The sequence below is a fragment of the Saxophila tyrrhenica genome, assembly GCF_035928015.1.
Source record: "Saxophila tyrrhenica strain CCFEE 5935 chromosome Unknown scaffold_1, whole genome shotgun sequence".
NCBI lineage: Eukaryota > Fungi > Ascomycota > Dothideomycetes > Mycosphaerellales > Extremaceae > Saxophila > Saxophila tyrrhenica.
In genome coordinates this window covers 2049820-2064690 of record NW_027041733.1, presented here as the reverse complement: position 1 = coordinate 2064690, position 14871 = coordinate 2049820, and the positions used below count along the sequence as shown (strand labels likewise).

The following is a 14871-nucleotide window of genomic DNA, read 5'->3' as shown; positions in this document are numbered from 1 at the left end:
ACATGTTGACGCCTTCTGCAATATTTCAAGTCCAATGCATCCGGCGGCACCTTCACGGTCAACTCAGCACCGTCCCCTGCTTCGTAGATATACTAAGCAAAGGCTCGTCAGTAGTGAAGACAGGTTGGGTGTATTTGAGCGAAAGTAGCAGATGTGGATGTCTCGAATGCTCTCCCAGGCAACGCCTGGCAATTATCAGTACAGTGTCAGGACACAAGTCAGCCCAAAGATGGTTAAAAGGCACCTTCACGGAGTAGTCCGAATTCCTTTGCAACTACGGTGCAACCAATTTGTTGAACGCCGACTCCGCGACGAAAGACACTCCGTACAACAGGTTGGCTGGCTGGGATCTTGAGCAGGACCTCCTTGCATAACCCACTGCGGCTGAGTAAGGAGCTGTAATACTTAAACACTCGATCGAGTACGTGGCGCTTTCGTTTCCATCACTACTGTCTTCGCAGCTTCGAGATCCAAAACGGCGTTGCTTGCGTTCGATCAAAGGTCATTCAATACAGCAAGATGCGCGCTGTCCGCTACTACGGAAAGCAGGACATCCGTCTGGACACTGTTCCTGAGCCACAGTGCCGCTCCCACGAAGCAATTGTCGCCCTGGCTTTCTGCGGAATCTGAGGGACTGATCTTCACCAACATGTTCATGGCCCTCATGAGTACCCGGACAAACCACACCCATTGACTGGCGAATGTGTACCTCTCACGCATGGTCACGAGTTCAGCGGCGTCGTTGTTGAAGCGGGATCCGCAGTCGATCGTGTGATAATCGGGGACAGAGTGGTCATCCATGGCACCATCTCATGCGGCAAATGCGAGCCCTTCCGGAGTGGCAACCAGCAAATGTGCGTCACGCCAGCTAACGTGGGCCAGCATGGTTGAGGCGGCGCACTGGCCGAACGAATCGTGTGCGAGGAGAAGTGATTATACAAGATCCCTGACCGCATCGGTTTGGACGTCGCTGCCTTGTGTGAGCCGTTCGCCGTGAGCGAACATGCGATCAATCAGCACATTTCACCTCCCTCAGCCGATCAGACAGCTGCAGTATTGGGATGCGGTGCCATCGGCCTTGCAGTCATCCAACTTCTCAGAGCGCGTGGCGTTGAGAGCATATATGCCAGCGACATCAGCGAGACCAGAAGGCGCAAAGCGCTGGAGTTCGGCGCCTCATGTGCCTTCGATCCAAGGGAGAAGGATGTCTTGGGTGAAGTGCGCAAGCTTACGAATGGGGCCGGCTCGTCCATCGTGTTCGAATGCGCAGGAGTACCAGCTTCCATGCAGACGGCCATCGACCTCCTTAAGATCCACGGCTCGATCATCGGCGTGGCACTGTAGCCGCCATCCCTTTCAGTGGACTACAATCCGATAGTCCATAAGGAAGTAGCATTGCGAGGGTCTCTCTCGCATAACCGGTCTGATTGGTAGAATGTGATCCGTCTGCTTGGTCAGGGCAAGGTCGAAACACAAGCAATGATCACAAACATCACTCCGCTGGAAAGGATTGTCGAGGATGGGATCATAGCACTGGCTCGCGCGGATGAGGGTTTAGTGAAGATCCTCGTAGAGGTGCAGGAATGATGTCGCATCGTAAGAGCGTCGCATTTGTAGCCCAGGCCTGTTGCCCGCAGCACTCTGGCGGGTTCAAGCCTGGCAGACACAGATCCTCCGCGACCGGGTAAGTGTAGGTCAGCGAGTTGGATCCAAAGAATTGGCACTTCTCCTGCGTGTCGGAGTTTGAGGGAATAAATGCGAATTGTGACATCTGCGGTATGGCAGCAACATAGATTGACGGAGGTACGCCGTAGTCAAGATGCTCAGATTGGAGCACAGTCTTGCTGCTGTTCGAAGATTGCCGTATGAACGGGTTTGAACTGCCAGGCGTTGGCGTCCAGGCTAGATAGCCGTAGGAATAATGGCAGTCCGAGACGTTTCCCCACTGGTCAAGGATGTTGGTCCAGACATCGACTTTCTCATTGCCACGCAAGTCATGGCACTGCAACGATGGTGCACGGAAGTCAAGTGTCCAGCTGGCGTTGGCCTCTGGCGGCGAGATGGGCAGAATCTGGCCTTGAGCCGCGACCGCCGCCGCAACCCGTTGTACTGGCTGGCTTGGACCGTCGAAGCAGAAGCCTGCTGGCCCTTCGGGGATGGGAGCTAGGAAGTCGAGACTGGCAAAGTCAAATTTTGGGACTTTGACGTCCTTCTGTGGCGGTGGGACAATGGCAGCACTTTGTACGGAAAGTGTCGCTGGCGTGATGATGGAGGCAATTGGTACATACCTTCATCGCTAGCGTTAGCCTTTCCTGATGGTGCTGCATCTTCTGGAACGTATCACGCAATCAGTGCCACCAGGATCGGAACCGGGAAACTGCGTCATAACCTTGGTTTCAGAAAGCCGCGTAAATCGTAGAGCATGGCGTACGAGCTGTCAAGGTTTGACAGTGTAGCACCATCGGGGGAGATTCGTACGGCTCTCCAAAAGGCCTGGAAGAACGCGACGGAGATGCCAACTACCAGACAGGACCTGACCAGGAATCCAAATGCGGTGCCAACAGCGGTGCTGAGCTGTTGTTGCGACACATCCGTGCCGGCGATGGTGTAGCTTCCGGTCGGTGCGCTACTGCCAGCGAGAGATGCGTAGAATAGATGGTGACCCAGTGCGAAAAGCAGGCTTCCGAGGAGGCTAAGGATCATGCCCACCGGTGCTACCCAGTGGACGCGCGAGAGTCCCGCCATGCGCGAGCGAACGATGCCCCGAAACTGGCAGACGAGGAGCAGACATGCTTTGTCGAGATCGACGTGGTGCCATTGGGTTTATTTGGGCGCAGAGTACTGGCATCGTCACTGCGGCCTGCCCGATCATTAGGAGTGGGTTTGTGTTCCACGATCAGGAACTAGTGATATCAGCTCATGGAGTCAACTGTTTTCGTCTCGAGCTTCGATCATTCCTGCAACACTTGTGGCCGAAGATCCCTGCACTGCTGAAAGGCGAGCCTCAGCCTCAGCCGTTAGTTATCTCCTTTTCCATCGCCCGATGAAAATGCATGACAAGTTTATCGTTTTGATGGAGCAGATGGCAATAAATAACACCATCTTCTCGTTACCGAAGTCTGAGTCACCAAGCACAACATGACGGATCTACAAGGCCTGCTACGCCTGCTCATGGCGGTGGCCCTGGTCGCCGGCAAAACCAGCCTAGCAACAAGAACTGAAAGTCAGTGCATGAGTATCGAGGATGCACAACAAGTAGCTAGCAATTGGCAGAACCTCCAATGTGAGTACCCTCATGCCAGTCAAAGGTGGCTTGTGACTTATCGATTCTCGAAGCCACCTACAACGAGTTCTCCCTCTCCCTTGCAGAAGAATCGATCGCGGTCGGCTTCTCATCCTATGCCAGCTCTACCAATACTCTAGTCAACGGTGGATGCAGCAGACCAATACCAGTAGGCCTGCACGCATGCGTTCGTTTTCGCAATCGGACTGACTTCTGGTGCAGTTGAATGACCCTACGATGACAAGCCGGAAATCGTTCTTCGAAGGTCAAGGCGCTCAGCGGATGATTTCGATGAGACTACTCAACATGTGGCATACTTGTTCGACAGTCGTTGTCCGATGGCGTGCGGATCCGGGCCCGGATCCTGTTGTCGGCATAACGATCCTTGAGGCGACACCTGCTGCTGGAGGCCATGCTTTTCCTTGGCTCATCGAAACCGCGGACAGCGAATTTAGTAGTGCAGCCTGGTTGACGAATCTGGGTATCTTCACTCCCGAGTGCTCAAGGAACTCATCTCGGCTCGCGAGGTGAGCTGAACTTCGTCGTGGTCCTGCCGATGCTCCTGGGCCAGAAGATTGAGAGGGAAGGGCTGGTGCTGCCCCCAAAACACCTGTTACGCGGCCCGCCATATTTACTGAGGGTCTCGACATCTGACTCCATCAGCCAAAATGTACATTCATGCTTCCGAAGACCCCCGAGTGGCTTTCGCTATTGCCAGGACGGTCCTTTGGAGTTCATCTGGAATTCCGATATCCTGCGATAATGGTCGTATCGATACCCGAGCCCGCTCTCCACAAGCTGTAGGATTTCCATCCTGGTCCAGTTGGAATTTAACGAGTCTTCAGCCATGCGTACCTCCGAGACGGTATACCGTATGAGCCGCTGCCGGACGTTCGATTGAGCAGAATCGTTGCGCACGAGAGAATCCACCATTAGAAATAAGGGCAATCCAGCCCACGCATCGCATGGTGCAATACCCACACCCATCTTCCACCTCTGAACATCCAGATCATCTCACATGCCGCCCCCAGCTTTACGCCATTTCGTCCAGTCATCGAACTTCGCATCATTACCTGGGCTGTTCTTTGATCCTTATTAATATAGCAATCGACTTCGATCAGGTCGAAATACACATCAGGGAAGTCTTCAGTCATTTCTCGCCAGACTTCTGTCTGCTCCGCGAAGTTGATCGTGTACGATTTTGTATCGAGTCTTCCTTCCCATTGCGGTGCGATGTGTTGATCGACCAGTTTGCGGGCTTCTGGGCTTTGGTAATCGAAGTCTCGCTCGTTGATAACTTTCGCGACGACGTGGCAGAGACGTGTAAGCTCAACTGACATGGTGATGATGGTGGTGTTTGGTTGAGACTCAGTTCGAGTTGTCAAACCATCAATGGTAGAGCTGAGCTAATTGCGATCTCGGACGCGGAGGTGGCCTTGCTGAAATCCGCGGATTTGATCTTAGAAATCACCTGGCCAATACACAATCAATGTACTCCTCTCGACGGGCGACAGCATTGACGAGTGCCCGGAGATAGCGATCGTGTGCTGTCTGATTGTCTCAAGTCCTGAATAAGCACTGTCGAAGCCCTACACGACGCTAAATTAGCGCGATATGCAAACAGGCTGCAGGTCGAGCCTCACTGCGGGAGTCAAAACATACAGTATATATTGACGTAGGATGTCCTTTACAGCCATGGGAGTCAAACTTTCCGGAAAAGTCCAGTCAATACTGATTTCGCAACCTTCCGTTCACCCTTCGACGCCAGATCATCAACTTCGCCGATCGTTCTCGAGCACGCAGAATGCCTTCCATCAATCGTGCGGCATGGCTTCATGTGAAAGGAGAGAAGTTGCAAGTAGGAGATGCAGCGATGCCTGAGCCAGGCGAAGGCGAGGTCGTGATCCGCAACAAAGCGATCGCAATCAACCCAGTCTCAAGTACGTCCCAAGACTTCCTTCTCCGCTGAACGTTCGTTCAACCGGGATGTGAGCCTGACACCCAGCAACAGACAAGATCCAGGACATCGGCATCATAGTCCAACAGTGGCCAACCATCCTGGACTACGACGTTTCAGGCGAAGTCCACGCTGTTGGGCCCGGCGTCGAGAACGTCCAGCAAGGCGACCGGGTGGTAGCGTAGGTCTCCCAGCCGCAAACTCGATGAGTACGGCCCAAATTGACATGACCACAGTTTCGTATTTGGACCATACGGTGGCGATCCCAGATTCGGGGCTTACCAACTGTACTCCGTCGCTCGTGCCGAAAAGACCAAGAAGCTACCAGACGACGTGACTTTGACCGACGCCAGCGTGCTTCCAGTGGGATTCAATACGGCCATTGTCGGCCTCTGTGGTCCTCCAGGGCAAGGGCTAGGTTTGCCACTCCCATCGCTGAGCCCAGAGCCTTCCGGAAAAACCCTCGTCATCTGGGGAGCAAGCTCTGCCGTTGGGCTGCAATCTCTGCAAGTTGCCAGAGCCGCTGGCGTGACGACCATCGCTATCGCCAGTCCGCACAACTTCGATCTCTGTCGGTCTTGCGGAGCGGCGGAACTTTTCGACTACCATCAAGCTTCCGTGGTTGACGATGTTGTCAAAGCAGTCAAAGCGTCGAATGGAGAATTCGCCGGTGTGCTTGACTGCATCTCGCTGCCGGAAGACTCGTACAAGTTCTGCATCCCGATCCTGGAGGCACTGGGTGGAGGCTTGTTAGGAGTGCTTGACCCTCAGGCGAGACTCGAGGTCTCTGAAAACATCAAAGTGGTCAAAATCATGGGCATGAATGAGATGACGGATGCGGTTTGGGATGAGTATCTCATACCTGCGCTTCGGGAGGGTAAACATAGATGCCTGCCAGAGCCGCTGCTCGCCGGCGAAGGGTTGGAGTCATTGCAGAAAGGCATGGATATCTTGAAAAAGGGCGTCAGTGCGAAGAAGATGGTGGTAACGCTTTGAGCTCACTGTATGGTTTGTGCAGACTAGCCATGACATGGACCAAATTGAGTAAAGCAGTGACAAGGCGGAGAGTAATGGGGTGTACGTACACTGAGTTACAGTATCTATCCTTCGTTCTGTTCAACCATTTCATAGCGGCCTTTTTCCTGGCCGTTATCTCTGCTGCGGAACCGCTTTTCGAGGTATCGATACCCAGCAAGGGCACCGGCACCAACAATTGCTCCGGCCGCGATCGCAACAGTGATCCAAAATGGCGATATGTATTCGCCGTCCGGATCCATCGTCTTGTAAGCCACATTCCCAGCGCCTTTGGATGTACTCAAAATCCTGCCATGTTGATCGACGGCTTCAACGTACACATCCGTCACAAAGCCTTCGTACTCCAACTGCGTTTCAAAGCCGTTCCGTGGTACACCATCTGCGACACGCACCTCTTTCCCATCCAGGCCATACCCTCTGACATTCCACTTTTGGACCTCCGTCGCGCCGTTCCAACTCAAAGAGATGACCGTCGCCACCTGTCCTCGTACCTTATACACCATCTCGGAGTGAACATCCGGCGGCGAAGCCGGTCTGCCGACCCATGGCGACTTGAAGGCCCGGTATGTGTCTACCCCTGCCTTGAGTCTCGCCTCCATCACCACTGTTCCATTGGGTAGATGCTCCGTGATCTTGCTTGAGACGGCCCAGTTGACAAAAGCGTTGCCATTAGGAAGCATTTGGAAGCTACCTCGACCGTCCGTCAACATGTTCTTTTGAAGTTCGTACTGAGCCTTAACTTCTGCAGTCTTCTTTTGCAAGTCCAACGACAAGACCAAGCCACGAGAAGTGCGGCGAGATGGCTTTTGATAGTGCTCGCCGACTGCGTTGTCGAAGAGCGAGACAGTGATGTATTTCTCATTCTGTTCAAGGCACCGAGCGTGGTGCTGTCTTGTGAATTTCGCATCATCACCAAATTCGAAGTCAGACATGACTCCGCCCAGCCGCCACACAATATCACCAGTCTCGTGCGAAATCTTATACAGCGCATCGGTGTGCCGTGCTGACATCAGGTAATCACCATCCGGGCACTTGTCTACTGCGTTGACATGAAGCAGATCCCAGCCGCGCTTGCACATGGTCTCGGCAGTTGGGCCGTAGCTGAAGTACGTCGACTCATTGAGGCCGATCTTGCGACCATCAAACTCGAAGATCGTCTCGGTGCCTGGATCAGAGGACAAGTCAACCTCTCTAAATCCTTGATAATGGGCCTCGCAAGTATGGTTGTAGCCGACACTTTCAAAGGTAATATCTGGTGGCACGTTCCATCGCCGGACAATCTGAACCAAGGCATGGGCGCCATCATCAACGACGTGAAAGCCATGCATATTCTGGAAGGTGTCCTCTTCCGACAGCGAGGATGCTGTTCTCTTCAAGCGGTAGGAGTCATCGAGCACGACGCCTCTCTGATTATGCCAGTCGAGGCCACTCAGGTGGAGAGCGCCATCTACCTCACTCGTGGAAAAGTCGAAGACATTCCAGTATCCGAAGGTGGGCGTGCCGCTCCAGACTAGTTGGCCATCTTCGTCGTAGATGTGGGGACCTACCCAAGGCTCCCCGGCGACCTCTTGGGTCTTGACCTGCAGATTGCTATATTAGCTTCTAGTGAAAACCATATCTCTTCAGCGAGTCATACTCACCTCATATGGAGCAACGAGCCAGTGTCCAGGCGCTAACGCAGTCTCATTGTAGCGTTTGATCTCCCAAACGGGAGCCTTGATATCGGGTCGACTGGCAAAGACGAACCATTTGCCATCGTCCGAGTACTTCTGCGCCTGCGGCTTCCACTGCTCTCGCTTACTGCTCTTAGTGGCCAAGACCGTTCCTAGGAGCGACAGCGTGATGAAGCATCTCGCGAGCCATCGCAGCCGCATTGCACTCATCTAAAAAATCAGTGGACGGTCCTTATCATCGTCGAAAGTAGATGAGAGGAAGAAGGAGGCTCTGGCGACGCGCCTCGCGGCCGATTACTACCACTCGGGTACAGCCACATCCGCCGTGCCGCTTCTAGACTCGGGCTGAAACGAGGGAAATTTTGGATCAGCATCTTCGTTCACTCCTTCGCATCACCTTTGACAAAAGTCCCGCTGGGGACCATCAGTCGAGTAGCAACAGGAGACGTCTCATGCCCTAACTGAGGTCGACGTACAAGCTCCATCTTGTGCAACGTGGAACATCGGAGGCTAGGAGTGGAAACGACAAGCATTTGCGTCAAAAGCTTAGCAAACCTTGGGTTGCACCAAAAATAGGTTCCTCGAAGGAGATTCTGACCAGTACGCAGTATATTTAGACAGACGACGACGATATGGGAGTGAGAGTGGTTTACAAAAAACTCTATGGCATCTCAAGAAACTTTGAATCGCTCCAAATCAACACCATCAACCCACCTTCTCTTCCGGCCAGGGGTAACTTGGCATCTCCAATTTATCCTCCTGGATGCCCAGCCAATGCGATACTATGATCATGAGCCTGTCGAGTTTCAAGCCCGCCACGGCCCACAGCAACGTATCCCGGATCTTGATGCCCCATGCTGTCTGTGGATTTAAGACCAACCACTCGGGGGTGTCGCCTTGCTGCTTCTTGACAAACGGCTGCATGAGACTCTCGTAGGCGGCCAGCGCTCCTTGGACATCGCTAGGCCGGTTCATCAGTTCTCCGGCAAGCACGTAGCCACCCATGATGGCCAGACTAGTGCCAAATCCGGGTGTTGCGTAGCCAGCATCACCGAGGAGCACGACGTTGCCAGAACTCTGCAGCTGGGGCGACCGCACTTGTGCGAAAAGGCTGCAGTAGAAATCGTCGCTTTCCCTCATGGCCTTGAGGACAGGTTTCGCCAGCCAGCCGGCGTCAGAAAAGAGTTCCTCCATCAGGTCCATGTAAGCTTCGTTGCCTTCTTTCAGCGCGTTGTTGAGCCTTCGCTTCATGTCGACGTCGTTCTTCGGGGTCGCGTTGATGAAGTGTCCTCGTGAACGGCCAGCAGGGTCAGGGTCAGGCCGCAGCAGGACCACCCGTCCTTTCGTATCGTTGTGCCACTTGGCAAGCCGGCTTTGTAGGAGGTCCTCTTTGATTGTAAAGTAAGCAGCGTGAACACCCTGGTCCTGTCGGATCTGTTAGCATCTGCGAGCCTGGGAAGGAGAAAAGAAGTATGAGCTTACGTGGATCTGCTCTCTCGGCTTCGTGTTCAGCATCTGGCCACGAATCCTCGACGACAAGCCATCAGCCGCAACCAGGAGATCGTAGGTCTTCGTGTCTTTGCTCTTCGTAAATGTCACATCCACCTTGCCGTCGTCGCACTGCGTGTAGTGATCCACAGTCTCGGCAAAGATCATCTTGATCTTGTCTTCAGAGGGCGTTAGGAAGATCTTCGCCAGCGTCCCACGGTGAATCTCGTACTCAGAAGTCATGCTTTGGTAATCTGTGCGGCCAGTAGATCTGAAGGTGGCGAAAGGCTTGCCGTTCGTATCTACCCATGCCATCCCTTCCTCGCCGGTCGAATTCGCACGAATCTCTGGTTCCATGCCCATCCATTTGATTATGTCTACCGCGGAACTGCGAATGTCGACGCTGGCTCCAGTGAGGCGAGGAGACGGGGCACGCTCGACTATGGTGACGTTCGCCTTGGGTTGTGCTTTCAGGAGCCAGAAGGCAAAGACGCTGCCAGCGATTCCAGAGCCTGACACGAGGACGTTGAGCGGTTCGGCGGCCATTGTGCCAGAGGATGAGTCCGTCCTGAGATTAGACGGGAGTTTGTCGTGAGTTGTTCCTGGCTCGAAGCGAATACCGTTGGCAGAGGAGATGTCGAATGGCTTGTGGAAGCATCCTGGAGACCGTAGATACTCTTATACCTCGCCTCTCCATGCAGGCGCCCGAGTGTCCGGAGAGTCAACGCCCGACGGAAGATAGCTTGACGACGGTCCCCGGTCAGCCTGTAGGACTTCCGCTAAATATTCCATCGTATAGCTGTTTCCTAGAAGCGCGAATCACCTGCTGCTAGTAGAAACGAAAGTACGGGCGGAAGCAGGAGTAGGAGCAGGAGTAGGAATTGGCCGCAGGAGCAGGAGCAGGGTGCAGGGCCCGGCGAGCTCCTCGGATGCCAGATCACGTGTCGGCTTATTTTTGGCTAACTATTAGATTCTCCCCAGCTGTCCATCACGAGCGCCAAAGATCATTTAGCGGTTGCCTGTATAAACAGTTGGCTTCACTCTATCGTGGATGTCTACGAACAAAAACCGCAACACGAGCACTGAACTTCCGTGAAGCCAAGCTAAATTCCGTTCGTCTCGGACCCGAGGTGCCCGAGCTGAGATGAAGCCTCATACACACGACACGCCATCATCGATCTTAACCGTTGTAATGGCCGTTCCTGCAGTGTTCGGCCATTCAACAGCGACGGTGTGGCATTCAAGCCTCCGGGACAAGAGGTATCATGATGCCTGTTTGCCAAAAGAACCAGCAAGCGACTACTTGACCGGAGACAAGCTTAGGCGGTGTTTCTCTCAAAGCTATTAGCTATGCTCGGTCAAGCCCCGTTGCTGGTCACAAACTGCGCCCAAACCCGTAAAGCCAGGCCTCTCATCATATGGTCTGGTTGGCAAATCTGGTCGATCCCGAGAGGCGACTGCTGACCGATGGACAAGTTTGAGAGGGAAGGAGAGACTATGCTGCTATTAGGCTTCGCAGGTGTGGATGGTATGTTGCCAACGATTGAACGAAGACTATTGGGACGTATCAGTATTGCCAAAAGAAAGACAATTGAATGAATTGCTGCTGCTGCTAAAAGATCCCATGGCAAACCTGCTTCCAACCCACACTGGAGACCATGTTCACTGTTGCATACGATCCGCATACCTACCCACCGGCCCGTTCTCTATAGCCGCAAATCCAGCTTCGATCAACTCCTTCGCCCCAGCATCCATGAGCGTCAATCGCTCACCTCGCGCAAGCTTGTTGTTCTGCTTAGCGAGCCATTCTTTGGTCTTTGGGCTCAGCAATCCATCATGCCTCTCTCGCCCACTAGAGTTCTGCCCGGGCGTCGGAAAGTTGCTGGTGTCGATGGCTCCTGCGTTGGCCATCGTCGATGATGGATAGATGTCTTGCTGTCCTTACTCGGAAGATAAGTTGGAGCCGCAGAAGTAGCAGCAGCCAGGCTGTAATGGCCAGCTATAACTGTTCGGCGGAGCGGCGTTTGGCTCCGTTCGGCATACTGGGCATGCTGTTCCAGGTTGGATATGAGGTTGACCTTGCGTATGGCTGTTTGTCGGATAAGATAGATTGTTCGGTTGTCTGGTAGCGATGCTCTGCTGGACACTCCGGCCTGCGTTGGCGACCTGTGCTGAAGTTACTCCCGCGGCCAGCAAGTCCTCGATGGCGACATTCTGTCCGAATTTGTCCTCTGGCCCCCCTGTCTCCTCTTCTGAGGAAGCTATCCCACGACTGTCGGTCCCTGGGGAGTAGTGCATTGTGGGCTAGTGTCCATATCCCTCAAAAGACTGTTCGTGCTTTGATGCATCTTATTCTGGAGCCCTGGGCGTACCTGTTTGCTGCCCAGCCGGTGCTCCCTCCACGGTGACACCTCGGTGTGCAACGCCTTGCAACGCACCCGGTATGCCGCGCTCGACTTGTGCGGCACCGCTGCAGAGCTGATGCGCGGGTGACTGGTGGTACTGAGGCTGTGCTGCACCGGGTCCGTCATCCCTAGGCGACTGTAAAATCACTGGGGTGGAAAGTGGGCCCGCTGGAGAACGAAAATGATGGTCCATGCATGATGAAGCACTGGCAAGGAGGGAGAATGAGCAATCATCCTCATATGCATTCTTCTGGCCAATTCGGCGGTACGTTCGCATTCACCGGAGGGATGTTTGTTGGGCTGTGTTGGGCATGGACAGGCGTGAAAGGAAGAGCTCTGCAGCTGCAGCTCCTTGAAGACTTAAGAAAGGCAAGACACAGTGGACTTCCTATCTCTACTCGCTTACCAACTCTTGCGGTACGCTTCTCCGTCAGATCACCGACAGCGCTCAATCCTACGACATTTCCCGAAGGTTGCGTGTCCCTACCCAGATCGGAACTGATGCTGGGCTCGAGGTGGTCATCGTCAGGTGTTATTTCGTAGTCCGTTGCTCGAGAATACCTCTGCATCACCATTTCCTGGCATTGATCAGTGTTCGCACGTTATACGCTGTCATGGCTAACAAAGGTTACACTTCCCTACCATTGGCGAGAAGCTCCTCGTCTCCGCTCCTATTTGTTCAAGGCGGAATGCATAGGGACGTCTCTCAAGAGCGCATCTGCTTCTGCAACTTTGCAGGGTCTACAGTCCCTTCACCAGGCTTAGCTTCTGCGCCCTCCGGCGTCTGTTGACCATCCTGCGAAGATTCAAGGGTGTTAGGCTGAAGTCGGGAGTTCCGGACCAACTGTTGGTCTGCTTGTGCGGAGCGATACCTGAGCAGATCCTGGCTACCGTCAGTGGACGATCATCCACGTGTGTTTTATGATATCAACATGCAGCCATACCTCATACGCCTGCTTCGCCACTCCATGCCGAAGGCCGGGCTTCTGCCCGACATAGCGCTCGCATCGCCATCTAAGTGGTTGGCAACGATTCTTGCCATCATTGCTGCACGAGATTAGCCTCCATGCTATTGCATATTCCACGACGGATCGTTCCTACCGGCAGAATGCGCACGGCGCTCCAGTGGTGCGTGACATGATCCCCATTAACAAATCAAGGTACTTTGCGTGGTCTTCGCAAGTCGACTGTGTAGAGTCGCAAAGTTCTCTTCCCTGCTGAGCACATCCTGCGCACATGGGGCTCTCTGGACCTGACATGATACCTATCGTTTGCAAGCGTCTGATCGAGAGGTCGTTGTTTGTGTTTATCGTATTGCTGGGTTGGTTGTCCGGGACCTGATTGAGATGTCGTTGTTCAAGTAGGTCGTATAAGGTGACTTGGTCGGTCGTCCAGGGAGCGTTGGTGATTAAGTTTCCGAGTCCAGAAATGTAAACAGTCGCAGTTATACAGTACCACAAGCACGTCTGCCCACGTGGCAATCAGTCTTCCATGAGTCTGTCGAAGCAAAGCATAGCCAAACATGTATGTTTGCTTGTTATTCATTACCGTATAGGTCGAGGACGGGAAATACGCCATTCATAACCGCATTCCTGCAAGAGAATAGGGCAGGCCATGGCGGCTACAGACAATAGCGAGAATTCAGTGAGTAGAGAAGAATAGACAATATATCGATTTATAGAGAACTGTTGGAAGAATGTTAAAAAAGCCGAAAAAAGAGACTGCTCAGAGCACGGGAGAAACAGATCTAAAGAAACCAACCAACCTACGCTCTGTACGCTCGGACTACCTCCAACATACCATGCAGAAACAGCAAATAGTCACAGGATGCTGTGTGCCAATGCCACAGATCGAGTCTGACGAACATGAGGAAAAACAGACCCACAGTTCTCAACGGCCACCCGACTAGGTGCCACCCTGTACCTGCTTGCTTCCCGTACAGCTAGGCGGGGCGCAGGACTCTTCTCTCACCTTAATAAGAGCCACAGGCAGGATACTGAGCTGCTGTAGTGGTCTCTGTGTCGGAAGGTCACTGAGATCCTGACCGCGGCTTCGGAGTTGGTTCCAGAGAGCGTGAGTCACCACTCTTCCGCTGCCTGAGCTGAGGACTCGGAGATTGTGCTCGAGAATCTTCAGGTCGTTGGTCAAGACCTTGAGCACCGGGGTTGGGTTCTCTGCTATGCGAGTAAGGAGGCTGTTGTAGGGAGGCGGCCGGAGAACATGCGGACTCTCCTCTTCCTGGTGTATCCAGGTTCTCTGGCATTGAGCGTGTGCTTCCCGGGTCGCCGGTCTGGTCAGCGTCATCATGGCCACTTGTCTGCGACTGCTCATGCGTTGAGCGCTTCGGCGTCCGCTCGCCTTCCGGTGGTGAGGGCTTGTCGTGCGGCAACTGGCTTTTCAAAAGCTGCGGCGAGTGTACACCAGAGTCAACCGCCGACTGAAGCTCCGACTCTACCCGCTGGGCTGCGCGAGCGGCGACTTGCGGGGTCACGATCTCCAGCTGATCGCGCCCTTCGATTGGTATATACATCCCACCGAAGCGGCTGTCCGGAGAGGGGACTGGAGGTGGTGGTGGCAGATGGGCGCTGCTATAGAATCGATTCATATTGGACGCTGAGCTGCTCGCGGGAGGAGGTAGTAGATGGGCGAAGCGTACCCGCCAATCGCTATGGTTTGCGCATCGTTGGTCGGCATCGAAGCACTGCGGAAAGCCATTCTCTCTACTTTTCGTTAGCTACGTCCGCGAGATCCAGTTCTGGTTACTTGCCTGCAGGAGTCACAGAGAAGCATGGCGAAGTTGTCGGTGTGGAATGATCTGGCTAGCTTTATTGGGTTGAATTATCAGTGGTATAAGGATGAGAAACTCGTTGAATGTATGGTTGAATGGGGAGTATGTTGGAAGTAGGCTTTGGCTGGAAAGATGTTGGATGAACCTTTGAAGAAGAAAATCAAGAGCAACGGGCGTGTTATATCTTGCTGTTGGCTTGCTACATTTGTGTCAGAACCGCAATGTAAAGACAATGAGTAACA

General features: G+C 53.6%; 6 protein-coding genes across 6 annotated transcripts; 3 read left to right on the top strand and 3 right to left on the bottom strand.

The window, feature by feature from the left end:
* Nucleotides 1-799: 799 nt before the first annotated feature.
* On the top strand, nucleotides 800-1344 carry LTR77_000899 (uncharacterized protein; the record flags this gene model as incomplete). The annotated part of the gene is made up of 2 exons (XM_064798163.1): nucleotides 800-854; nucleotides 1037-1344. 2 exons carry the CDS (start codon nucleotides 800-802, stop codon nucleotides 1342-1344), a joined length of 363 nt encoding a protein of 120 aa, XP_064664397.1.
* A 181-nt stretch (nucleotides 1345-1525) lies between these two features.
* Nucleotides 1526-2745, bottom strand: LTR77_000898 (uncharacterized protein; the record flags this gene model as incomplete). The annotated part of the gene is made up of 2 exons (XM_064798162.1): nucleotides 1526-2288; nucleotides 2390-2745. The coding sequence occupies 2 exons, from the start codon at nucleotides 2743-2745 to the stop codon at nucleotides 1526-1528; spliced, it is 1119 nt and encodes a 372-aa protein (XP_064664396.1).
* Nucleotides 2746-3138: 393 nt separating this feature from the next.
* LTR77_000897 (uncharacterized protein) lies at nucleotides 3139-3814 on the top strand (the record flags this gene model as incomplete). Its single annotated transcript, XM_064798161.1, has 3 exons — nucleotides 3139-3283; nucleotides 3337-3452; nucleotides 3506-3814. 3 exons carry the CDS (start codon nucleotides 3139-3141, stop codon nucleotides 3812-3814), a joined length of 570 nt encoding a protein of 189 aa, XP_064664395.1.
* Nucleotides 3815-5087: 1273 nt separating this feature from the next.
* Nucleotides 5088-6236, top strand: LTR77_000896 (uncharacterized protein; the record flags this gene model as incomplete). Its single annotated transcript, XM_064798160.1, has 3 exons — nucleotides 5088-5223; nucleotides 5295-5421; nucleotides 5477-6236. 3 exons carry the CDS (start codon nucleotides 5088-5090, stop codon nucleotides 6234-6236), a joined length of 1023 nt encoding a protein of 340 aa, XP_064664394.1.
* A 104-nt stretch (nucleotides 6237-6340) lies between these two features.
* On the bottom strand, nucleotides 6341-9982 carry LTR77_000895 (uncharacterized protein; the record flags this gene model as incomplete). Its single annotated transcript, XM_064798159.1, has 4 exons — nucleotides 6341-7855; nucleotides 7916-8158; nucleotides 8663-9373; nucleotides 9431-9982. The coding sequence occupies 4 exons, from the start codon at nucleotides 9980-9982 to the stop codon at nucleotides 6341-6343; spliced, it is 3021 nt and encodes a 1006-aa protein (XP_064664393.1).
* An 812-nt stretch (nucleotides 9983-10794) lies between these two features.
* LTR77_000894 (uncharacterized protein) lies at nucleotides 10795-11347 on the bottom strand (the record flags this gene model as incomplete). Its single annotated transcript, XM_064798158.1, has 2 exons — nucleotides 10795-10931; nucleotides 11128-11347. The coding sequence occupies 2 exons, from the start codon at nucleotides 11345-11347 to the stop codon at nucleotides 10795-10797; spliced, it is 357 nt and encodes a 118-aa protein (XP_064664392.1).
* Between the last annotated feature and the right edge of the window lie 3524 nt (nucleotides 11348-14871).